Source organism: Neophocaena asiaeorientalis, unplaced genomic scaffold, assembly GCF_003031525.2.
Source record: "Neophocaena asiaeorientalis asiaeorientalis breed wild unplaced genomic scaffold, Neophocaena_asiaeorientalis_V1.1 scaffold268, whole genome shotgun sequence".
Lineage (NCBI taxonomy): Eukaryota > Metazoa > Chordata > Mammalia > Artiodactyla > Phocoenidae > Neophocaena > Neophocaena asiaeorientalis.
The window spans coordinates 4,320,867-4,346,878 of record NW_020173979.1 but is presented as its reverse complement, the minus strand read 5'-3'; the positions used below and the strand labels follow the sequence as shown (position 1 = coordinate 4,346,878).

At 42.8% G+C, this 26,012-nt stretch overlaps 1 protein-coding gene across 2 annotated transcripts; it reads left to right on the top strand.

The window, feature by feature from the left end:
* The first annotated feature begins 3,842 nt into the window (after positions 1–3,842).
* On the top strand, positions 3,843–25,298 carry GABRP (gamma-aminobutyric acid type A receptor subunit pi). 2 transcript variants are annotated; one of them, XM_024753424.1, is made up of 9 exons: positions 3,843–3,895; positions 4,368–4,486; positions 8,914–8,981; positions 9,756–9,973; positions 11,594–11,676; positions 15,077–15,214; positions 15,691–15,843; positions 16,338–16,525; positions 24,996–25,298. In XM_024753424.1, the coding sequence occupies exons 1-9, from the start codon at positions 3,843–3,845 to the stop codon at positions 25,296–25,298; spliced, it is 1,323 nt and encodes a 440-aa protein (XP_024609192.1). The 2 variants fall into 2 exon arrangements, with proteins under 2 accessions (XP_024609192.1, XP_024609193.1); XM_024753425.1 differs by lacking the exon at positions 16,338–16,525 and having other exon boundaries at positions 24,996–25,033.
* Positions 25,299–26,012: the final 714 nt, after the last annotated feature.

The window sequence follows — 26,012 nt, the reverse complement described above, 5'->3', positions numbered from 1 at the left end:
AGAAAAAAAAAAAAAAAAAAAAAAGAGGGTAGGAGGTGCTGCAGGGCCTCTTGCCACAGACTCAGCTCTCTCCTGGGCCTCTCCATTTGACTCCTTTGCTGGCTCCCAGCTCTCTCAGGGTGCAAGGCCAAGCCTCCAGGGAATTCCTTGTGCCTTCCCACAGGGCTGGAGCCAAGAGTGAGTTTCGAGGTCACTGGCTATAGTGACAGGGAGGACTGAGGGCTCAGAGGACACTGTGAAGCACTTCTGTTAGGAGGTTCAACTGGCCATGGAAGAAGGATGCTCCTAAAATGGACTTTGTGGGGAATGGAAAATCCTCTGTGTGAGGGGTAGGGATGGGGAAGGGGGCACAACCTAGAAACCTAGCCGAATCTCTCCCAGAGTCTCTCCTATCTCTTCCTGGGTTGGCCTGCTCAGCCTCTATCCCCCATTCTCTTGACCCCTATGTCTCTTTTTGAAACTTCCCAGAGTGGAAAGCACAAGGTCCTGGTATTTGCAAGTCTCCTTTTACATAGACAAGGCTCTCTATTGATCCCAAAGAAGCTTTTCAAATACGTAACCAGGAATCAGAATTTTAGAAATGGTCAAGTTCTATTTTATGGATGGGAAGCTGAGGACTAGAGAGGTGGAATGGCTTGTCCAAGGTCATACGCACTGCAAACCCCCATTCCATTATACCGGGACAGAGGGGTGTCCTCCATATTCAGAACCAGAGACTCATCTTCCAGACATGATGGGTGGCGTTACCCATTTTATTTGACTTTCATGGGTCTTTGATCTTGAGTCTTTTCTGGCTGTGGTCCAGGAGCATGGCTGAGACGCAACTCAGTATCAAAGGCCTGGCAGCCAGCAGCCCTAGCCAGAGCTGAGGATTCCCACAGACACCCAGAACCTGGTCAGAGCTCCACCCAGAGGAGGAGCTGGGAGAGGCTCCACCCACCTGTCTGCCTGGCTGGTCTTGCAGCTCTGTCTTTCCCGCAGAGAGATCCACTCCATCAGAGAGTGACTGTGTGCCTGCACCCAGGGGGTATGGGCTGATGATGGGGAGAATCTCGGGGACCCAGAAGACCATGCCCTACCTGAAAGCCCACCGTGAAGACCTGAAGGACCTGTCCTAACGGAGCCTTGGCAGCTGTCTGGTAAGGGAACTGCTGGCCCCTCCCGGTGCCTGAAGGGAGGAAAGGGAAGGGGATCCAAATATAAGCCCTGCTGGGACTGAGGGAAGGGGGCCGGGTCTGGAATTTGCTGAGCACCTACTTTGTATCAGGTTTCACCATCATCTGAAGAACTATTGATTCCTATCCCTTTTACAGTGGAGGGAACTGAACCTCAGGGAGAAGTAATACAATCTCAGAGCAAGCGCAGAGTTAAGAGTAGAGCACCTTCTGTCTGATACTCGAGCCGCAGGTGTTCCTGTCTGTGTTGCCACCCAGGACACACACCTTCACCTTCACCTTCTGTGATTTGCTCAAGGTGGACCCATGGTAATAATGCCTTTCCTCACCTCAACCTAATTCAGGCTCCACTCCTGCTTCCCAACAAGTGTTTCTGTCTATACTGAAGAGACTGATGACAGGGGAACAGTGCCTGTGTAGGAAGGAGGCTAATATGACAAGTTTGGAGCTCACAGTATTTATGTGATGGTGATTCTGGGAATGGGAGTGGAAACCTGCACATGTCGGAACTACCTCTGCTTCTTAAACTCGATGCTGGGGATAAGGGGAAGGACAAGGGTTGAGGAAATGAACTAAAGGGAGAAAGTTTGATTATGACCATTGGTGGATTGATAATGGTATTGTTGATGCGTGAGAAAGAAAAGACTGAGGTAGAGAAACATGACAGAGTGCAGAATTATAGGAGCTTACATATGTGCAAAGATGTTCATTACTGATTTTGTAACAGTAAAAAATTTGGAAATAACTTAGTATCTATATAGGACATGTGTTATATAAATGTTAATACATTGATCTTATGAAATACCTTGCTGCCATCAGAAAGAATGAGGCAGATCTATAGGAAATGACATGGAAAGGTCCCACTGACATTGGGAAACAGCATGTGTCAGGTGCAGTGATTAAAAGCACTTGTAAATCAAGTATACTTCAATTTTTTTAAAAAAAGGTGCAAGTAAAATAAACAAAACCATAAAAATGCTAAAAAAAAAAAAAAAGCTCTTGGCTCAGCTTACCTGGATTCACTTCTGTCCCACGTGCTATGTAACCTTGGGACTTTTCTTATCCTCTCTAAGCCTCAGTTTCTTCATCTGTAAAATGAGAATGGTAGTTACTACTCCAAAAAGTTGTTGTGAGGACTGGAGAGGTTCTTGGCACAGTACAAGCATGCATTCAATATTCAATAAAGATTTGCTTTATTATTAAGTGAAAATGTAAATAGCAAAAATATATGCACGCTATCATCCCAATTTTGCTGTTAAATATTTTTCTTCCTGCAAAGATATATGTGTATATATAAACATAGTAGATGTTTGGATAAAACAACTGTTAACAGTGGTCATCTCGGAGGTATGAGACTAGAGAGGAGTGAGGGAGGGATTTACACTGTTTTTTTAAGAGAGCTTACTTTTCAGAGAAGTTTTAAGTCCACAGCAAAACTGAGCCGCATACACGTGCGTGGCCTCCTGCACCATCAATGTGCCCCACCAGAGTGTACGTTTGTTAAATTGATAACCCCACAATGACACATCACTGAGACTTACACTTCTGACTGCATACCTCTCTACTCATTTCCATTTCTACAATAAGCGTGTGTTTGTTTTGTAAGTAAAATAATGTTAATTAATGGCTGAATTGCACCCTAAGCCCCAGAATGGCAAGACTCTAGAAAGTGGCCTGGTTCACAGAAGCTACCAAAGCAGAGGGTATGACCCAGCCTGGATCTGCCTGGGAATGCGACCTGAGCCCTCACCCCCACCCCAAGAACCTCCACTCTGCTGTCACCAGCATGACGGGTCACAGGCTCACCTGCCTGACTGTCTGTTGCTCTCTCAGAGACATCTGACAGCAGCTCCCAAACCTGAGGAGGCCATGCCCCTGGGCCATGCCTACCCTGACAGTCCGCACGCATACAGTGCTCACCCGCAGCATCTGAACTGCTTCAAAGCACCCAGGGAGCGGGTCCAGGAGGTTGGGAGAGCAGCCAGTGTGACTGGGTCTTGAGGCGGCCAGCCCTGGCTTCAGAGTCTCCTCTGACATACTCTAGCACAGTGACCTTTCCGTGAGTTCCGTTTCCTCAACCCAATGCAGGGGTTAACCTGCCCATCTCACAAGGCCATTGTGAGGATAGAGCACGAAGATCTGCGGGAAAGTACCTAACACATTCCTTGGCACATGGAGGTCCTCGGGAAGTTTTCATTTCCTGGCTACGTGACCTGCTTAACAGGCCTAGAGCCTCAGATACATGGCGTAGTCAGGGGGAGTGTGTAGTCGAGGATGTCCTCCCTGGCAAAGTCAGGACAAGGACGGGGTGGGGATAGTCCTGGGGCTCCCCAGATATTCAGCTCAGGGTGGACCAGCTATATTTCTGCTCTGGTGAACCACTCTCTAAACAAGTCCTCAGCCTTTATTTGGGCTGGATTTAAAATGTGATCCTTCAATATGAAGTCACTCCTGGATGACATTCAGGGGGCAGGAGCTGAAACGGAAAGGTGTGGGAAGAGGCTGCTCCCCACAGACATGGAGAAAATGCTGTAACTGACGCCCCACAGGACAGAAAAGCTGGGCTGGGAGGAGGTGAGCCTTTTGGGTTGTCTGCCTCTCACCTACCCCATCTGTTTCCCCAGGTATTTCTACTTCAGCCCCTCTCTGCATAAGCAGCTCCTCAACATGAGGCACAGTCTCCACTTGACCTTCATGTGTCTGAGTCTCCTCACTGGAAGGTGAGCTTTGCTACCCCACGGTGGCTTTGAGCTGAACTGCTTTGGGTTTTGCATGTGGTGGGAGGGGCAGCAGTGCTTTCTACTTAGCAATGGTGAGACAGAATGTCAGGCCTTCACCTCCCTGATGCACCAGGACAAATGCAACTTCTTGCCAGTTATTCTATCTGGAGAAGTCAAGCTTCCAAAAGGGTCATAGATGGACGAACCCCTTGGGTTTGGGGGGGACGGTGCTTGGAGTGTTCCCAAATTAGCATGACACTGTGATATATAGCAAATGGGTAATAAAATGGAGTGGGATCGGGACATATATTAATTCAGCAGCTGAAAATCAGAGATTTCTCTTTGGGGAAGTTACTGCTCATATCTGAGCACAACCACACACAGACATGCAAACACAAGCTCAAGTTTGTGTGTATGCATGTTTATCCACACGTAAGCAAGCATGTGCACCGAAACCCGTTTTCTTTTCCAGGATGTGTATCCAGGGGAATCAGTTTAACATCAAGGCCAGCAGAAGTGACAAGCTGTCCCTGCCTGGCTTTGAGAATCTCACAGCAGGATATAACAAGTTTCTCAGGCCCAATTTTGGTGGTAGGTCATTCTTTTTGCCCAGGACATCAATTCAAAAAGATAGGAACAGAGACAATATGCAGACAAGGGTTTCAGGAGGTTTTAGTCAACTGCGTTTTCTGACCTGCAACCTGTTAAGGAGTGGCAGTGATGGATACAAACGGCTGCCAATGATTTTTCATGCTACCTTGGAGAAAGCACTTTCTCTGGTCTCTCCACCTGCAGGATACAGAAATACTCCTCCCCACTGAGGAGGTTCCTAGAGCCCCCTCACAACCTCACACGCGCTGTCTGCCTTCTGCCCACACTTCCAGTGTCATTATTCAAGGAACCCACCATGTCTCACCAGGACTACTACACCTGGTCCTCCTGCCTCAGCCTGCTTCCTCAAGGCTAACCCTCTACTCTGCCACCTGGATGACCCCCCTGGGTCCTTTGCCTGCTCAGAATACCTGCCTGCTTCCCAGCATCCTCAGCGTACAGTCCAGAGCCCTTTGCGTGGCACACCAGGCGCTTCCCAGCCCAGCCTCTATCTGTCTGTCAGTCTCATCTCCCCAACTTCTCCCCACTATGCCCTGCTACAAATGTGCCCCCTGACCTCCTTGGCCTCCCTGGTCTCTGTGCTTTTTGCTGAGACTGTTTACCTGTCAAGAACGGCTTGTTCCAATTTGACTCCCTGGTGAAATGCCAGTTTTCCTTCATGTCTTAGATCAAAGGCTTCCTCTTCTGAGCAGCCCACCCAGATTCCTCCAGGCCCCATCCCTTTCTTCACACTTTGTTTTGAACATATCTCCAAGTCATAGCCATTACCGGGTGATACTGTCACTGGCTTTATGTCTGTCTCAGCTCTAGGCTGCAGTCCCCTGGGGGAGTCTTGCTTTATTTACCTCACCAAACCCAGCAGCATCTCGGTACTTAACAGATAGCAAATTATCAATTAATATTTGTTGGAAGAATGAGGCAAGGAGGGAAGGAATGAGGCCACCACATACCTCCCCACAGGGTCTCAGCCTCTCTGTTTGTAAAATGCAAGACTGAACCAACGTGGTCACTAATGTCTTGTTACCTCGAGCAGAAACTAGAAAGAGCCTTGGAGTGGAACAAACCTGAGTTTGGCTCCTTGGCTCTACTGCTGAGCAAGCATCTTAGCTTTCTGAGCCTCAGTTTCCCTTTCTGTAATTGGGGGGGGCATATTATCTGCCTCACAGGGAGGACTGAATGAAATGAAGTGTGTAAATACAGCATCAGGATGCAGTCTGTTTTCATCCCTTTCCTTCTTGCTCCTCCCTTCAGATGATAAAATTCTCTGGTCAGATCTAGGATTAGTGGGTCAGTCCAGGTCCTCTGAGGAACAGACACTGGGAGGGGTTTATCCGTGCAAGATATTTATTGGGACCATATCTATGACAAAATATGGGGCAGGAAAAGGAGGAAGCTGGAGAGCTGTCAGACCGCAATGCAGGTCTGACCCCAGTGGAAGGAGGGAGGGAGGGAAGGAAGGCTGGTGGAGGAGTCTTAGACTACAGTGTGATTCTAAGTGTGTTTGGAAAGGCCACCAGGGAGTTCTTGAGCTAAAGTTCCCATCAGAGGAGTCTCCCATCTCTGTGCCTCCCAGGAACAGGCCTGCCTTAGTATTCCTGCCACGCTCAGTCCCTGGTGGGATGCAGCCCATGGGAAGCATGGCCTCCGAGCAAGTGTGGTGGAAGATTTCAGAGCACAGCAGCTGGAGCCAATCATACCGCCTTCGGTTGGAGATCTGAGAGACGCAGATTCCTGGCCACACAATTAGGATTTGAGGTCCTTATGTTAAGGGACCTTGGGGGGCTTCAACCTCCTCTGGTTTTCCCAGGAGCAACTGAACACTAATGACAAGCACATGAGTCTCCACATCTGGTTGGGTCCACTCAACAATTTCTCTGCCTCCCAGATCCCAAACAATTAGGCCAGGACACTGCCTTTTTTTTTTTTTTTTTTTTTTTTTTTTTTTGTGGTACGCGGGCCTCCCACTGCTGTGGCCTCTCCTGTTGCGGAGCACAGGCTCCGGACACACAGGCCCAGCGGCCATGGCTCATGGGTCCAGCCATTCCACGGCACGTGGGATCTTCCCGGACCGGGGCATGAACCCGTGTCCCCCGCATCGGCAGGCGGACTCTCAACCACTGCGCCACCAGGGAAGCCCGACACTGCCCTTTTTGTTGCTTGCTCACGGGCCAACAAGGTGCAGAGTCCTAGGGCAAGGTGCCCATTATGAGCCTGGAGTGGACCTAAGGGGACGAGAGGCCCAGATCCACTTGGGACAAAAATGGGGCAAGGGGTCATCAGTCAAAAGGAGGGGAAGGCACAACCCCCACCCTTTGTCACGAGCCTGTGGCACTCTGCCTTCTACAGAACCTGCATTTACAAGGCAGCCTCGAGGCCCACGGAGGGAGTGTTGCTCTCCGTAATGTCTGTTCACCCAGTTCTCGGACCCTGATGTCCTTGAGCGACAAGACCTCTACAGGGTTTTTCAGGCACTGAGCTGGCCAGCACAGGTTTGCAAGCAGGCCCTCCTGAACTCTGTCCAGAACCTGGCTTTGACCTCTTTCCTAGGAGAAAGCTGCCCTCTGGTGGCACAGCTAACTTTTATAACTCAAGGGGAAGAAGGAGCAAACTCCAGTCTATAAAAAAGCCAACTGAAGGAAGGCCTAGACTAGACTACCTAGAAACAAACTAAACAAGCAAACGAAAACCCACACTGAGGCTGGAGCTCTTGTGTGTTTTCCATTCTCCATGTTTCTCAAGGGGCGGGGAGGGGGGCAACCAGCACTGACCCACTGCCCACTGTGTTCCAGGCACATAAGATAGATCCTGTAACCTGCCCAACCCAACCCTTGATGGCTAGCATTAGTAGCTCTATTTTACAGGTAAGAAACTGTAGAACAGAGAAGTTTAGCAATTTGTTCAAGGTCACACTGCTATGATGTGGCCAGCAGAGGTTTCAAACACTGACTCTAAGCTCCTCTTCTTAACGCTGCACCTTGCTGCCTCGAGGGGCAGAAAGCCACTTAGCACCATAACTCCTTCAGCACCTTCCAGGGTCTGCCCTCAAAGATCTCCCCCTTTCCCACCAAGTATTAACACTAAGTATTAAGTTAATTATTGTTAATTGCTTTGGCTTTAAAACTCCACTTCCAAATTCTTACCTATATCCTGTGGCTTGGTTTCCTTCAATCGATCATTAGGCTGCTCTGTCTGATTCCCCCCAGTTTGCTGTTTCTAAGCGTCCTTTGAATTTGGCCTCTCCTTTTCCTGGTTAACGCGTTGTCAGTTTCCAGAGGCGTCCCCAGTTATCTTGCAAGTGAATGCTACTCCATCTGTTAACCTGGTGAGGAAAGTTTTTGCTTTTCCAGAATTAGCTAAGATCACCAGAGGAGAGGGGAAGGGAAGGGAAATGCTGTTTACTGAGTGCCTGGTAGGATGTGACAGGAACAATGCTGGGGGCTTTGTACAGATAATTATTTTTGAGCACCTTCTAGATGTCCAGCTAGGCGGGCACTTCACGTCCATTCTCTCTTGCCACCACCCTGCAAAGAAGCTGTCACACACCTAGTCTCATTTAACCCTGTCCGTGACCGTCTGATGTCATTGGCATTATATTCAAACCTGCAGGTGAGAAAACTGCAGTTCTGAAGGATCTGGTAACTTTTCCCCGATCGAAACTCACGTCTTTCTGACTCCTGGGCTTTTGTTCCACACGTCCAGCCTAAGGAGGAGTAAACGTCCCTGGCCTGGCCTGGCCGCCGAGAATGGTGGCTCCCAAACCTCAGTCCCGAGAGCTAAGACAGGCCCTCTCAGGAGTTTGGCCCATCTGCTGGGACTCCAGGATTGAGGCCCAACATCTGCACACCAGGTGAAACGTGGACAGCTCTGCAATTCTAAGTAGTTTAGGGTTCCTGGAGAATAAAGGAGGTGGAGGAAAGTGTCAGGAGGTGAGCGGGAGCTCAACCATGAGCAGTGTTGAATGCCATCTTGTGGTAAATTTACTTGGTTGGGGGTGGAAATATATTTGTGTACAAATTCCCAAATCTCTATTACATTTCTAATGAGTCCCTTGCAAAGCACCATAGGAAAAAATCCTCCAAGTAAGAAGTAGCAAATACCGCTACATTCTTCAAAATATACACTAATTAATACAGTGTGGTCTCTCTCTTATGTACTTAGCTAACTACATATTGGTGCATTTTTTTCATACAAAAGGGAGGCACACTCTACATAGTGGTTCCTCCTGAGATGGGGAGGATAGAAATTAACCTTTGATTTAGAAGTATTTTATATACTTCTAAATGGTTTAAAAGTTTCCAATAGGCGTAATTTTCTAATATATGCATATTTTTTAATTGTGCTAATGTAGGGTTAGGAAATCTGTTTGTGTTTCTATGGAAGTCTTTCTGGTTTTTCTTCATTCTTAGGAGAACCTGTTCAGATAGCACTGACTCTGGACATTGCAAGTATTTCCAGTATTTCAGAGAGTAACATGGTAAGTGTGGCCCCCTTGTCTTCCACCCAAGGAGCCCCTCTCCTGTGTTTTATGAGGCTACATGTTCTAGCTACTCAAAGCAAAACAGAGACTTACTTGGAATGGCAGAAGCTGGAGACCTATCCTGAAACTCAAGACAGTGGAAGATGCTTGTAAAACAGATCTTCTGAGTATCAGAAGGAAAGTGGATTCAAAGTCTAGGAGGGGAGAAATGAGGGAGTGGAGTGGGTGTACTTGGTGAGGGATAAAAGTGGGGGAAAAGAATAAAAGTGCAGGGGGGGAAGCCTGAATGTCACATGGTCCCTCACAGAGAGGGAGACAAGCTGATGAAAACCAACAATCACATAACTGCTTTCAACCATCCTCTCACTTAAGACAACACATTATAGATAAGGTGACACTAAAGGCAGTTTGCCAAGAGGGTCCACTGTGGATTCTGGGTAAATCCTAGACAACCTAAGCACCTTGCTCACCAAAACCTTCAACAATTTGGTGTGGCCTCTGTGATCGAGGGCAAGTAAGTTAAGACCCTGAAGATGCTCCTGTGGGGCCCCCTTTTGGCAGTGGGTGTTACTATCCAGAATCTATAAGGTGCTTTGTTCTCTTATTGCTACAGGCCACAACCTCAAGACAAACTTTATTTACCCATGTCTACTGTAGTACGTGCTCTTGACCTCAGTGGAGGTGGGTAGGGGAGTAAGACTTGACCCTTTTCCTTCCCTTTTCTGAGCTTTCTCCCTCCATCCATTTCCTCCCCACCGGCTGCCCCCTCAGGACTACACAGCCACCATATACCTCAGACAGCGCTGGACGGACCAGCGGCTGGTGTTCGAAGGCAACAAGAGCTTCACTCTGGATGCACGCCTAGTGGAGTTCCTCTGGGTGCCAGACACTTACATCGTGGAGTCCAAAAAGTCCTTCCTCCATGAAGTCACTGTGGGAAACAGGCTCATCCGCCTCTTCTCCAATGGCACAGTCCTGTATGCTCTCAGGTAATTGGGTACCCGCGACCTCAGGGTTGGAGGGGAAAGAGCAGGGAGAAAAGGCAAAGGTATTCTGAACAGCGCTCGAATAACCACCTACCCTTCTCATGTGCCTGCCTTCTTAGATCCCTGTTCCCAGAGCAGCAGGGCCCTTTCTCAGTCCAGTTTGGCTCAACAAGAATCTACTGAGAATGTGTGCTCTGTGCCAGGCCCGTGCTGGACACTGCGGATATGGAGCTGAATAAGACACTGTCCTGACACAGACACATAAGGAAAGGAAGTCAGGGCGCTGGGGCCCCAAGGTGGAGAGTAGGTTAGTGATTTGGGGTGATGTTAGAGGATGCTTTCACAGGACTCTGCGCTGAATCTTAAAGAGTTAAAGGAAGTTTGCCAAGAAGAGGTAAGGGGAACAGCAAGAGCAAACAGAGAGGTGATACAAAGAACTTTCCTTTCATGGGGCTCAGCGGGGTGGCGGTGGCTCCAGAATACATCTTTACTTAGCTGAGTCATTCTTGTACAGAGAAGCAAAGCATAGTCCTCCAAGCCTCACCACCTGTAGTCACAGGCTCCCCTTTGCCCCTTCTACAAATCCCTGAGGCCAAAACTTCCTCCCACCCAATCGTTCATCGAGCCGCTGGTTGGCAGGAACAGGGAAGATGCCCCCAAAGTGCTATGTAAGGCAGCCCACAGGCAGAGGACTCATCACTGCCTGTGCCAGGGCTGGACAAGGACTGCAAACACTGCTAGAGGCCTTCAGCAGAAGGCCAGGAACCAAATATTCATGAGGCTGATCTTAAATCCCAAGTGAGAGGCTGAAGTTATAAAACAAGGACTGAGCTAAGCAATGAACTGAATTTTCGGACCGTTTATCTGACACTCCTCAGCTGCACTGAATTTTGCAAAGGTCAGCCAGAATCCCAGCACCTCTTTCAAGAAGTCCAATAGACCTCTCCCTTGACCCCAACTCCAGTCAATATTAAGGTGCCCCTTCCTCGTATTCCCACAGCACGTGTGTGTGTGTGTGCATGTGTGTGTGTGTCTGTCTGTATTATGGCACATAACACAGTATCCTGTACAAGGATTACAAGTGATGGATGATGATTAATAGCCTGGCTCTAGAGTCAGACAGATTTGGGGAAAAGTTCTTGCTCTGTGACCTTAGGCAAGTTACTTGACTCTCTGAGCTCCAGTTTCCTCAGCAGCAAAAGGAAAATAATATTTCCTACCTAGTAAAGCTACTTTAAAAATTCAAAGGGATAATTCATGTGAAGCATTTTGTATAGGCACGGACTCCTCATGGGTCTCTCCTGGAGAACAAGTTTAAAAAACTGAATGAAAAAGCATCTCAAACAAGCCAGTGAATGATTCTGTTCTGCAATGTTGTTGCAAGTTTGCCTCTGAATTGCCAACATTCCAACTTCCTCCACTCTGGACCCCAAGCTTTAACTGAGTCTCACAGGTGTCACTTAGCACAGAAAAACTCAGGACTGCTTTGAATGTAGGCACCAAGTCACACATTCACTGTAAGAGTCAAGGTGAAAGTTCTCTTGGAGTGGCCCTTAAGAGGGAGTGTATACTTTCTATAGCATCCTCATAACACTCTCTATGAATCCATTTTTCCTTTCTTAGAATCACAACAACTGTTGCATGTAACATGGACCTGTCTAAATACCCCATGGACACACAGACATGCAAGTTGCAACTAGAAAGCTGTGAGTATACATCGTGCGGGCCCCTTAGATGATTTTCTGGGGTGACTTAGATCTGTGCTTTCATGAAGAGTGTCCTATACATAGTGGCCTTTCTCTCCTTGATGTTGATTACAATGGGTTCAGACCTTCTGGGTGTACATCCAGACAGATCTGGAGACTGCTCAAAAACAAATCTTACAGTATTACATCTTTGGGAGAGGACCACTGTGCACTGGCACCAAATATTTCCACCTAAAAGTGGATAAGACAGCCAAGCAAACAGGGGTCAATAGGACTAGGAGGGGGTCTCAGAATCTGCTAACTCATGGAAGCCAGAAAGAACACAGCAGAAGTTGGAAATGGCAAGTATACAAAACAATCACTGACATTTATTGCAAGACTGCTTCCAACTTCTAAAATAAATTGTTTGATATATATATAAAGCTTAATCTAGTAATGTCAGCAAGTGGGCATCTAAACTGCAATCTGGGGATTTGCTTGTGATAAGGAAGGAGGATTTACTCTAAGTTGATGTGTGTCAAATGAACTCCTGGCACCGTGAGTGATCTCCATGATTCCTTAGTAAACCACTCTGAAATGCCCACCATGGGGAGGTGGCACCAGTGATACGTGTTCTGGGAAGAAAATGCCGCATATAGGAGTTATCAAGGTATCAAGGCATGGCTCGTACAAGAAGGAAAAACTACAGTCAAGTGCTGGAAACCACTGGGCACTTCTCACATAAGGACACAAGTGGCCAACATCCAAGAAACACAACCATTATGAGGCAGTATTTTTCAGAGGTAGACATTTAATTAAAGACTCAGCCAGGCAGATTAATTACCTTATTGATTAAATGTATGCAAAACCTTCTTGAAGCAATACAGCTGTTTGGGGGCAGACTAAAACTTGAGGTTATCAAAAAGAGAACTCATTTTCAGCCCCACATAGAAAAAGCAATTGCCCTCCATGGATGGCTGTGCTCATCTCAAAACCCAGGAGTGAGATTCTCCTGGAAACATCAGCACTCTGCTTGCACAAATATCCCCAGTGAGCAGAGGAGGCTTTCATTGAATGTTTATCAGCAGGTATTTGGGTACAGAAACCTCACCAAGGGCATTTTTCCTGAACACCATCCCTCGACAAGAATTGATACCATCCCACAATTGCCCATATCCACTCAGGGACAGAGCAGGGAGAATGTAATGACTGTGAACATTTACCAGTTGTAATAGCAAAGTATCTAAGTAGAGGCTTGTACAACTTACTTTTTTAGATATGTTTTTTCTTTGGGATTCTAGGCCTATTTGGACAGCTGGCTTCAGTAAATGAGGGGATGCTTCCAAGGGAAAGCGCACAGAAAATTTTTACCTGGAAATCCTCCAAGAGCTCATGACTACTTCTCCCCCCTATGGAGGGGGAGATAACCACTGACAGACAGTGGATACCATAGGTTAAGACTTAACAAAATGTTAGTCCCAACACTGGCATCCCACTTCTCAGTAGCCTTGGAAAATGAAGTTCCAGGTTTAAGATCACAGGTGCCAGAATCACTGGGCTTTTCCATTCACTAGCTGGGTGACTTTGGGTGAGTAGAATTAACCTCAGTTTCCTCATCAGTGAAGTAGGAAAAATAATAGTATTTGACTCAAAGAGTTATTTTTAACAGCTTTATTGAGGTATAAATTACATACCATAAAATCCAACCATTTTAAGTGTACGATTCAAAGGTTTTTAGTAAATTTTCTGAGTTGTGCAGCCTTTGCCACATTCCATTGTTAGAACATTTCCATTACCCCAAAGAGACTCCTAGTGCCCATTTACAGTCACTCCCCATTGCCACCACCAGCTCCCAGACCACCACTAATATACCTTTTGTCTCTATGAATGTGTCTTTTCTAGATATTCCATATAAATGGACTCATACCACATGTGGTCTTTTGCATCTGGCTTCTTTCACTTAGCATAATGTTTTTTAGTTCATATATGATGAAGCATATATCAGTACTTTATTCCTTTTTACTGCTTTATTCCTTTTTATTCCAGACAAAAGAATACAAGTAGTACAAGTCTCTTTGGCTTGTTTCCGCCTTTCAGCTGTTATGAATAACACTGCTGTAACACTTGTGTACAGGTCCTTTTGTGGACATGATTTGATTCTGTTGGACAGATACTTAGGACTGAAATCCTGGGTTAAATTTATGTTTAAGTCTTCAAGAAACTGTCAAACTGTTTTCCAAAGTGGTTGCACTGTTTTACATTTCCACCAGCAATGTTCCAGCTTCTCCACATTCTCACCATCTGTTGCTGTCTGTCTTTTTAATTACAGCCATCCTAGTGGATGTGAAGTGGTATCTTACTGTGGTTTTGATTTGCATTTCCCTAATGACTAATGATTTTGAGCATCTTTTCATGTGCGTATTAACCATTCATCTATCTTCTCAAAGGTATCATTTGAGGATTAAATGACATGATAATGTTGTAAAGCACTTAGAAAGGTAATTGCTTACTAAATGATAGATATTATTATTATCATCATCCATGGGCTTTGGTATTCAACTTTCTTGAGGTACAATCCTGGTTTGTTTTTCATTTGCACTGGTATCCTGAGAAATTTATGCAACCTCTCAGAATCTGATCATTTTCATGTATAAAATGGGCAAAACATTATACTTCCTCAATTCTAAGGCACAGCATTTATTGAATAATAACATTTGAGGAAAAATGTAAGCTCTACTTTATATATATCAAGTATAAGATCCATTTCTATTTTACTTTTTTAAAAAGCTTTAAATAATGAAGAAATATGCAGGTCTACCTTGCAAGCTCATGAGAACCTTGGGGACATAATGTGTAAAGGACATAAATGTTTAATAAAAGGTAGCTATTATTACTATCATCAGGTATATTGGTAAAACTGCTTTGGGATTTATCAAAACCTATGTTTACATACATCAATAAAGTGGCTGGCTGAAGGTTTTTTGTTTTTGTTTTTGCATTTATGCCAATATGAAAATATGAATAGACCAACTGTAAAGTCCCTGAGAACCCCCTCCGAGGTGTTAGACTGTCCTGAAAAGCAATGTCTAGCACAGGTCTTTGTGGGTTCACAGATACATGTTCAAAAATATCATTTAAATAATGATAGAGGCCATTTCTAGTTGCTTATCATCTACCAGGTCTATACGATGCTTAGCATAGAAACGGTTCTCAGTTGATGGTGAAAAGCCCTAGCAGGTCATCTCATTCTGAGTAGACACTGCAATTACACTTGAGAAATCATGCCAAATTTTGCATGGGATCATCCTTGGACTTAGCACCATCAAGACAGAGCTTCCGTTTCCTCCATATCACAGCATTTTCCAGACCAGTTCAATCTGCTACCTTCTTCTGCTGATCAGGGCACTGTTTCACTTGCCAGGGGGCTATGATGGGAATGACGTGGAGTTCAGCTGGCTGAGAGGGAATGACTCTGTGCGCGGGCTGGAGAACCTGCGGCTTGCTCAGTACACCATACAACAATATTTCACATTAGCTACCAGATCGCAGCAGGAAACAGGTAACTCGCGGGACGAACTGCACAAAAGCAAAATAGCTGAGTTGTATTCTGAGTCAGAAATATCATCTTTTTTCCACTTGGTCCCTTTGGGGCCCAGGAACCCCTCTGAGGTGCGGTGGGGCAGCAGGGTTTGGGCTTGGCACTTTTACCTGCTCCCCACCTACTACTGAAAAGGTCCCCAAGGGGCTCACAGTCTAGTGAAGTAGATGTCAAGGAAACCAGCAGTTATGATGCTGCAGGAATACTATGACAGAGAAAGGCACAAGAAGAGGATCCTGGGTGAGGGCATTCCCACAAATCCCATTCTCTACAGCCACAATTTCTTTCATTGAAACTATGATGACAGTTCATGATTAACTATGTTTTGGTGAACAACAGATGGCTTCATGTGAATAGAGTGAAGTTAAACATCCCACAGGGAAACCACTCTGCTAGGTGAGCAGGGATGATTTCCTATCCCTTGTTCACCCTATCAGGAAATTATACACGATTGGTCTTGCAATTTGAGCTTCAGAGGAATGTCCTGTATTTCATTTTGGAAACCTATGTTCCTTCCACTTTCCTGGTGGTGTTATCCTGGGTTTCGTTTTGGATCTCCCTTGATTCAGTTCCTGCAAGAACCTGCATTGGTAAGTAGCTCCAACGGGAGATTTCTAAGAACTGGGTTATTAGGTCCTTATTTTTTTTTTACCTTCTACCATTGTTTTCATCGATATTCCCAGGGCAGTTCCAGGAGCTGGTTTGCTGAGAGACTCTTACAGAGAGAGAAAGAGAGACAGAGAGACTACTTTAGGAATAATGCATTTTTAAACTTGTGTTTGACAGTGACAGATAAGGGAGAATTGTGATTCGATGGTCTATTGTCTGTTATTTTGTTTACTGAACTCCTCCCTCCAGTGAGAAGACAGAAGGCGGAACATTTAGAAAATCATATCACTCATATCTGTATAAAATAGACAAATCAACCCTTTTCCAGAAGGCCACAGACTTTTCAGAATGAGCTATGCTCTATTTCTGAGTCCTGTCCTCACCTTGCCAAGTCTTGAAGGGAGACAGTCTGCCAGGGGGTGATGGAAGGTTCACTGCCCACTGACGTGGGTACATTGCTTACTTTTTTTCCCAGGAGTGACCACTGTATTGTCAATGACCACACTGATGATTGGGTCCCGCACTTCTCTTCCGAACACCAACTGCTTCATAAAGGCCATTGACGTGTACCTGGGGATCTGCTTTAGCTTCGTGTTTGGGGCCCTCCTGGAATACGCAGTTGCCCACTACAGCTCCCTACAGCAGAAGGCAGCCAAAGATAGGGTAAGAATTTTGAGGGCCCTACATATGATTCATCACCTGTGCCATATACTGGTCTGTAGAGATGACCTGGACCTGGTTCCCGACCCCCAGTGATTCAGTTTGCACCAGTGATTCTCATCCTTGTTCAGTTGGGGGAATCTGGAAGTCATGACACCTTTTACAAAAGACTGCTCTTTTCACCAAATACGGTGAGATATTAATATGTTTACCTTTCCAGCAGAAAATAACGGTGTTATCTGTATGCAACATAAAATCACAACCGCAAGAACAAGCATCCATGAAAAACCCAGTATCAAACCTAACATGATCAGCTGCTTATGTTTCAGATTAATATGTATTTAATATTTATTCATTTGTCGCATTTTTGTTTTCCTAAATTGTGTTTGACACAATAAGTAATGGTTTACTGAAAAATGTATGGAAAAATTACATTGTGGCAAATTTCGTAATTAGCATATTTTTCTGCTAACAGGGAAAGACTTATTATCTGACTTAGCTGTGAAACACCATGGTCCAGCTCTCAGAATAATAATAATGATTATTATCAATTGAGCATGTATGTGCCAGACACAGTCACAAGCTCTTTGAAAATATTATATCATTTAAAATGCTTGTAACAACCCAGTAAGGCTATCTCCATTTCTATAGTTGTGGGATCCGAGTATGGAAAGATAAGTGACTTATCCAAGGGGACACAGACAGTAAGAGGCAGAGCTGGGATTCCCACCAGCCAAATCTGCTTGGCTCCAAAGTCTGACACTTACCTGTTCTTCCCACTTGAAGTGGGCAACAGGCCATGCCCTTAACTATTATTCTCTGCAGGCCTACGGAACCCTGGGATTCTTTGGAAGCCCAATTTGATAGACGTTAGCATACTAAAGCTCCTGCTAACAGGCAAAAACATGATAGGGATCCAGTGCAGAAGAGCTGCCCTACTTCAGCAAAGTGCCAGGACTGCAAAGGATCCAATGGTGAGGAAATGAGGATTCAGAATAGCCCAAAGATCCAGTTGCCTTTTCTCTTGTGTTTAACTATTGTGAACAAGGTTTCACAATTATATTACTCAAGTACCAAAGGCAAACGATCATATGTGCCAGCCAAAGAATATGTATTTCATTTATTTTACTCCCTGTAGGCTTTCTTTTTTAAAAAATTATTTATTTTTTAAATTAAATTTATTTTTTAATTGAAGTAGAGTTGATTTACAATATTATATTAGTTTCAGGTGTACAGCATAATGGCTCGGTATTTTTATACATTATACTCCATTAAAAGTTATTACAAAATAATGGCTAATATTCCCTGTTCTGTACAATATATCCTTGCTGCTTATCTATTTTATACACAGTAGTTTATATCACCTTATCCCATACCCCTATCTTGCCCCTTCCCCTTTCTTTCTCCCCTCTCATAACCACTAGTTTCTTTTCTATATCTGTGAATCTGTTTCTGTTTTGCTATTTACATTCATTTGTTTTATTTTTTAGATTCCACATATAAGTGATATCACACAGTATTTGTCTCTCTGTCTGACTTATTCCACTAAGCATAATATTCTCTAGATCCATCCACATTACTGCAAATGACAAAATTTCATTCATTTTTATGGCTAGCTAATATTTATATATATATATATATATATATATATATATATCACATATTCTTCATCCATTTGTCTGTCGAGGGACACTTGGGTTGCTTCCATATCTTGGCTATTGTAAATAGTGCATCTGTGAACATTGGAATACATGTATCTTCTGGAATTAGTGCTTTCATTTTTACCTGGATATATACCCAAGAGTGCAATTGCTAGATCATATGGTAGTTCTATTTTCAGTTTTTTGAGGAACCTCCATACTGTTTTCCATAGTGGCTGCACCAACTTACACTCCCACCAACAGTGTACAAGGATTCCCTTTTCTCCATATCCTAGCCAATATTTGTTATTTGTAGACTTTTTGCTGATAGCCGTTTTGACAGATGTGAGGTGATATCTTATTGTTGTTTTGATTTGCATTGTTCTAATAATTAGATATGTTGAGTATCTTTTCATTTTCCTGTTAGTCATCTTTTTGTCTTCTTTGGAAAAATGTTCAGGTCCTCTGCCCATTTTTTTGATTGGGTTGTTTGTTTTTTTTGATATTGAGTTGTATGAGCTGTTTATATATTTTGGGTTTTTTTGTTGTTGTTTTATTTTGTTTTTTTAGCTTACTTTTTAAAAAAATTAATTTATTTATTTTAGGCTGCATTGGGTCTTCGTTGCTGCGTGCAGGCTTTCTCTAGTTGTGGCGAGCAGGGGCTATTCTTCATTGCGGCGCGCAGGCTTCTCATTGCCGTGGCTTCTCTTGTTGCAGAACATGGGCTATAGGTGTGTGGGCTTCAGTAGCTGTGGCTTGCAGGCTCAGTAGTTGTGGCGCATGGGCTTAGTTGCTCCGCGGCATGTGGCATCTTCCCAGACCAGGGTTTGAACCCGTGTCCCCTGCATTGGCAGGTGGATTCTTAACCACTGTGCCACCAGGGAAGTCCCTGTTTATGTATTTTGGATACTAACCCCTTGTTGTTCATATCATTTGCAAATATTATCTCCCATTCAGTAAGTTATCTTTTCACTTTATTGATAGCTTCCTTTGCTGTGCAAAAGCTTTTAATTTTAGGTCCCACTTGTTTAATTTTTGCTTTTGTTTCTTTTTGTCTTAGGAAAGTGATCCAAAAAATATTGCTATGATTTATGTCAAAGAGTGTTCTGCCTATGTTCTCTTCTAGGAGTTTTATGGTTTCAGGTCTTACATTTAGGTCTTTAATCCATTTTGAGTTTATTTTTCTGTATGGTGTGACAAAATGTTCTAATTTCATTCTTTTAAAGCTGTACAGTTTTCCCAGCACCACTTATTGAAGTAACTGTCTTTTCTCCATTACATATTCTTTTCTCCTTTGTCATAGATTAATTAACCATAGGCAATTCTGTTCTATTCTATTGATCTGTGTGTCTGTTTTTGTGCCAGTGCTATTTTGATTACTGTAGCTTTATAATAGCACAGTCTAAAGTCAGAGAGGGTGATACCTCAAGCTTTGTTCATTTTTCTCAAGATTGCTTTGGCAATTTGGGGTCTTTTTTTGTTCCATATGAATTTTAGGATTATTTGTTCTAGTTCTGGGAAAAATGTCATGGGTATTTTGATAGTGATTGCATTAAATACATAGATTGCTTTAGGTAATGTGGACATTTTAGCAATATTACGTCTTCCAATTCATGAACATGGGACATCTTCCCATTTCTTTGTACCATCTTTAGTTTTCTTCATCAGTGTTTTATAGTTTTCAGAGTATAGGTCTTTCACCTCCTTGGTTAAGTTTATTCCTAGGTATTTTACTCTTTTTGATGCCATTTTAAATGGGATGGCTTTCTTGCTTTCTCTTTCTGATGGTTCATTATTAGTGCATAGAAAAGCAACACATTTCTGTATATTAATCTTGTATCCTGCAACTTTACTAAATTCATTAGTTCTAATAATTTTTGGGTGGAGATTTTAGGGTTTTCTATGTAAAGTATCATGACATCTGCAAGTAGTGACAGTTTTACTTCTTCTCTTCCAATTTGGATGTCTTTTATTTATGTTAAATAGAAGTGGTAAGAGTGGGCATCCTTATCTTGTTCCTAAATTTAGAGGAAAGTCTTTCAGCTTTTCATCATTGAGTATGATGTTAGCTGTAGGTTTGTAAAAATTGACCCTTATTATTTTGAAATATGTTCCTTCTATACCAACTTTGATGAGAGTTTTTAATCATGAATGGATGTTTTATCACATGCTTTTTCTGCATCTATTGAGATGATCATGTGATATTTATCATTCCTTTTGTTAATGTGGTGTATTACATTGATTGATTTGCAAACACTGAACCATCATTGCATCCCTGGAATAAATCCCACTTGATCATGGTATATGATCCTTTTTATATATTGTTGGATTTGGTTTGCTAATATTTTCTTGAGGATTTTTGCATCTATATTCATCAGAGATATTGGACTGTAATTTTTTTTGTAGTGTCTTTGCCTGGTTTTGGTATCAGGGTAGTGGTGGCTTCATAAAATGAATTTGGGGGTGTTCTGTCCTCTTCAGTTTTTTTGGAATAGTTTGTGAAGGATAGGTATTAGCTCTTCTTTATATGTTTGGTAGAATTCCCCTGTGAAGCAGTCTGATCCTGGACTGTTGTTTGCTGGGAGGTTTTTTAGTTAATTTTGTTTGTTTGTTTTTTACAAATTCAATTTCACTACTAGTGATTGGTCTGTTCAAATTGTCTGTTTCTTCCTGATTCAGTCTTGGCAGGCTGGATGTTTCTAGAAATTTGTCCATTTCTTCTAGGTTGTCCAATTTGTTGGCATATAACTGTTTGTAGTATTCTCTTATGATTTTTTGTATCTCTGTGGTATCAGTTGTTATTTCTCCTCTTTCATTTATTTTACTTGGGTTCTCTCTCTTTTCTTCTTGGTGAGCTTGGCTAAAAGGTTTATATCAATTTTGTTTATCTTTTTAAAAAACCCAGCTCTTGGTTTCATTGATCTTTCCTATTATTTTTTTGGCCTCTGTTTTATTTATTTCCTCTCTGATCTTCATTATCTCCTTCCTTCTGCTAACTTTAGGCTTTGCTTGTTCATCTTTTTCTAATTCCTTTAGATGGTGGATTAGATTGTTTATTTGAGATTTTTCTTGTTTCTTGAGAAAGGCCTGTATTGCTATAAACTTCATTCTTAGAACTGCTTTTGCTGCGTCCCATAGATTTTGCAAAGTTTTGTTTCCATTTTCATTTGTCTTGAGGTATTTTCTGACTTCCTCTTAGATGTATCCATTGACGCATTGGTTTTCTAGTGGCATTTTGTTTAGTCTTCAAATGTTTTTGTTTTTTTCCAATTTTCTTCCTGTAATTAGTTTCTAGTTTCATACTGTTGCGGTTGGAAAAACTGCTTGATATAATTTCTGTCCTCTTAAATTTACTGAGACTTGTTTTGTGACCTAGCATATGATCTATCCTGGAGAAAGTTCCATGTGCACATGAAAAGAAGGTTTATTCTCCTGTTTTGGGATGGAATGTCCCATAGATATCTATTAAGTTTAACTGTTCTAATGTGTCATTTAAGACCACTGTTTCCTTACTGATTTTCTGTCTGGATGATCTGTCCATTGGTGTAAATGGGGTGTTAAAGTCCCCCATTATTATTGTATTACTGTCAATTTCTCCCTTTATGTCTGTTAGTATTTGCTTTACATATTTTGGTGCTCCTGTATTAGGTGCATTTATGCTAACAAGTGTAATATCCTCTTCTTGTATTGATCCCTTTATCATTATATAATGCCCTTCTTTGTCTTTCGTTATGGACTTTGCTTTAAAGCCTATTTTGTTTGATATGAGTATTGCTACCCTGGCTTTCTTGTCATTTCTGTGTGCATGAAATATCTTTTTCCATTCCTTCACTTTCAGTCTGTCTGTATTTAGCTCGTTTGTAGGCAGCATATAGGTAGGTCTTGTTTTTTAATCCAGTCAGCCACCTTATGTCTTTTGATTGAAGCATTTAGTCCACTGACATTTAAAGTAACTACTGATAGGTATGTAGTTATTACCATTTTATTACTTCTTTTCCAGTTGTTTTTCTGGTTCTTCTCAGTTCTTCTCTTTTTGTTTCTTGCCTTGTGGTTTGATGATTTCCTTTAATAATATGCTTATGTTCCTTTCTTTTTAGTTTTTGTCTATCTATTGTAGGTTTTTGACTTGTAGCAACCATGGAGTTCATATATATTGACCTATAACTATACTTCCTTGTTTTAAACTTGTAGTCACTTAAGTTCAAACACACTGTAAAAGATCTACATTTTTTACTCCCCTCCCCCACATTTTGTGTTTCTGATGTCATATTTTACATCTCATGTTTATCCTTCAACTGGTTTTTGCAGTTATAGTTGCTTTTACAATTTTTTGTCTTTTAATCTTCGCACTGGCTTAAGTGGTTGGTCCTCAATTCTTACTATATATTTGCCTTTCCTAGTGGGATTTTCCCTTTCCTCTAGATTCTTCTTTTCCACTTAGAAAAGACCCTTTAACATTTCCTCTAGGGTAGGCTTATTATTAATTGTTTTAGTTTTTGCTTGTCTTAGAAGTTCTTTATCTCTTCTTCAATTCTAAATAATAATCCTGCTGGGTAATATAACCTAAGTTGCTGGTTTTTCCCTTTCAGCACATTGAATGTATTATACCACACCCTTCTGGCCTGCAAAGTTTCTGCAGAGAAATCAGCTGATAGCCTTATGTGGGTTCCCTCGTATATGATTCTTTGTTTTTCTGTTGTTGCCTTTAGAATTCTCTCTTTAACATCTGGAATTTTAATTATGTCTTGGTGTGAGTTTGTTTGAGGTCAGTTTGCTTGGGACCCTCTGTGTTCCCTGTACCTGGATATTTGGTCCTTTTCTGGGTTTGGGAACTTTTTAGTCATAATTTCATCAAATACATTTTCCATCCCCTTCTCTTTTTCTCTTCTCCTTCTGGGACCCCTATAATGTGAACACTGATACACTTGATGTTATCCCAGATATCTCTCAAACTATTCTAATTTTTTTTAATTTGTTTTTCTTTTTGCTGTTCTGATTGGGTAATTTCCATTTTCTATCTTCTAGACCACTTCTGCATTTTTCTGTATCATTTAGTCTGCTTCATTCCTTCTAGTGTGAGTTTTATTTCAGTATTGAATTCTTCATTTCTAATTGGGTCTTTTTTTTTTTTTTTGGCCATGCCATGTGGCCTGTGGGATCTTAGTTCCCTGACCAGGGATTGAATCTGGGCCCCCAGCAGTGGGAGCATGGACTCTTAACCACTGGACCACCAGGAAATTCCCAAGATTGGGTTTTTCTTTATATTTTTTTAGTTCCTTGTTAAAATTCTCACCACGTTCATCTATTCTTTTCCCTAATTCAGTTAACATTCTTATTACCAATGTTATAAATTCTTTATCTGGTATTGTTTATTTCTGTTTCATTATTTATTTTTTCAGGGGGTTTCTCTTGCTCTTTCAACTGAGACCAGTTCCTTTGCCTTTTCATTTTGCTTAAATTTCTCTGCCTCTATGAGTTTAGGTGAAACAGTTACCTATTGCAGTCTTGCACGGGCATCCTTATGTGGATGTGTCCCTATACAGAGTGCATGTGCCCATTGCTTTTGCTGGATTTGGTGTTGATGCATGTCACGTCTTTCCTCAGGGTGTGCTGGCAGCTATCACCTTCGCAGAAGGTGGGACTGGAAATGGAGGGGCTAGAGCTAGAGCCTGTTGTGAAGTGTGACTTCCCTTCTGCTCAGTGGCCATCACCACCCTATTGGTGGTGGGATCTGATCCCAAGTTGCTGGAGCAGAAGCCCTGAGGGTTGGGCCCATGCTGGCTCTGTCCCCTTTAAATGTATGTTTTCCCCTCTCCCAGCACTGGGGAAGTACTGAAGCAAGGGAGGCCTGTGGGGGCTCTCGGCTTGGGTAGGCTGCAGAGAGAGGGCTGAGTGTACTGCCCTCTGATGTACTGCCTGTGCAGGCACCAGCAATTGTTGCCCTTCCTCTGCTCAGATGAAGCCTTGAGTCCAAGTCCCCTTGTCCTTCATAGCTGATCATTCCCCCAGCCTCTGCCACCCCCGCCCTGTCGGGGAGCCAAACAACAGGGCAAGCAGGACTTGTGTGGACTCTCTGTGTGTATGGGGTATGGTGGTGAGCTATGGTGGATCAGCCACTGTCAGAGCCCTGGGCTGCTCCTGAGGTGCTGCTTGAGTAAGAGTCAACAATGGCTGCCGCCACCCCACTCCAAGAAAACTTGGAGTTTTCTTCCAAGTCTATGTTGTCCCAGCCATGGTGGAGAATGGCAACTCCATGGGACTGCAAGGAGCATCACTATTTCTGTTTGTGTGGCAAAGCCCTTAAGACACTGCTGACTTCTATTAACTCTCATAATCAATTATTCCCTCCTCCCAGGAATAGAATGGAATTCACCAAACACCTACTAAATGCTCTACATAATTTATGCCAGTTAATCTTCCCATCAGTCTCAAGAGGTAGTATTAATGTCATCAACATTTTGCAGGCAAGGAAATTGAGTTCTAAAGGGATTAAGGTGACTAAAATTTCACAATAGTGAGAGGCAGAATGGGATTTGAACCCAGGTCAGCTAGCTTCAAGGTCTGAGCAATTAACATTTACCACACGGCCCTGCACACCTAGAATGGGCAATGGTTATTCTTCCCATTATACAAGCTGATGACCTAGGGACAGGTGCCTATAAACAGGATAATAGGACTGCCAAATCTTGCTTACCAGCCAATTTATGAGGCACTCAGTACTGGTCTCTCCTAAACCTAATTATTCAATACTAAGGCCTCTAAGTATATAAATATGCACTTATTTATTTTGCTGAGTCAAGTCTATCAATCTAACTGCCCTGTTTATGAACTAGGGGAAGGCAAAGGAAGTGGAAGAAGTCAACATCACTAACATCATCAACAGCTCCATCTCCAGCTTTAAACGGAAGATCAGCTTGGCCAGCATTGAAATTTCCAGCGATAACGTTGACTACAGTGACCTGACAATGAAAACTAGTGACAAGTTCAAGTTTATCTTCCGAGATAAGATGGGCAGGATTGTTGATTATTTCACAATTCAAAACCCCAGTAATGTTGATCGATATTCCAAACTCCTATTTCCTTTGATTTTTATGCTAGCCAATGTATTTTACTGGGCATACTACATGTATTTTTGAGAGTATGCTGAATTGTTTGCATGTCATACGTCTTCAACAGAACAAAGTAATGATGTAAACGATATTCTAAGCCAAGTATGCATCCTAATCCAATGGCGCCACAAGTGACTAAAATAACATTTGAGCATTTCTCCTCAAACAATGAACCCCCTCCAACCATTATTTAAGCTGTGTAGAAGTCCTAGCATTACAGAATCTTTTAATAGAAACATCAACCCATTCCTTTTTTATTTTTATGAAAGATATTCCCATGGAGCCCAAGATTACAAACCTACTCAGGACTGACTGCCCAGTGGCTCCCTGGTCTGCATTTAACTCATATAAAAAATGAAAAGGAAGCTATTACATGTATTGAGTCAAGTGTCAGAGGTTGTTTCTAAATTAATCACACATGCTATTTACTAAATCTCTACAGTGCTTATAAAATAAAATACATTGCTGCCTATTTAGGGAATAACATATTCTAGTATTTGGTTTTGATTACAATGAAATGTGGGCTTATAAAAATAAACAAAATTGAGTTATTTGTAGTGAGGTGGATGGACCTAGAGTCTGTCATACAGAGTGAAGTAAGTCAGAAAGAGAAAAACAAATACCACATGCTAACACATATATATGGAATCTAATAAAAGAAAAATAATGGTTCTGATGAACCTAGGGACAGGACAGGAATAAAGACGGAGATGTAAAGAATGGACTTGAGGACACGGGGAG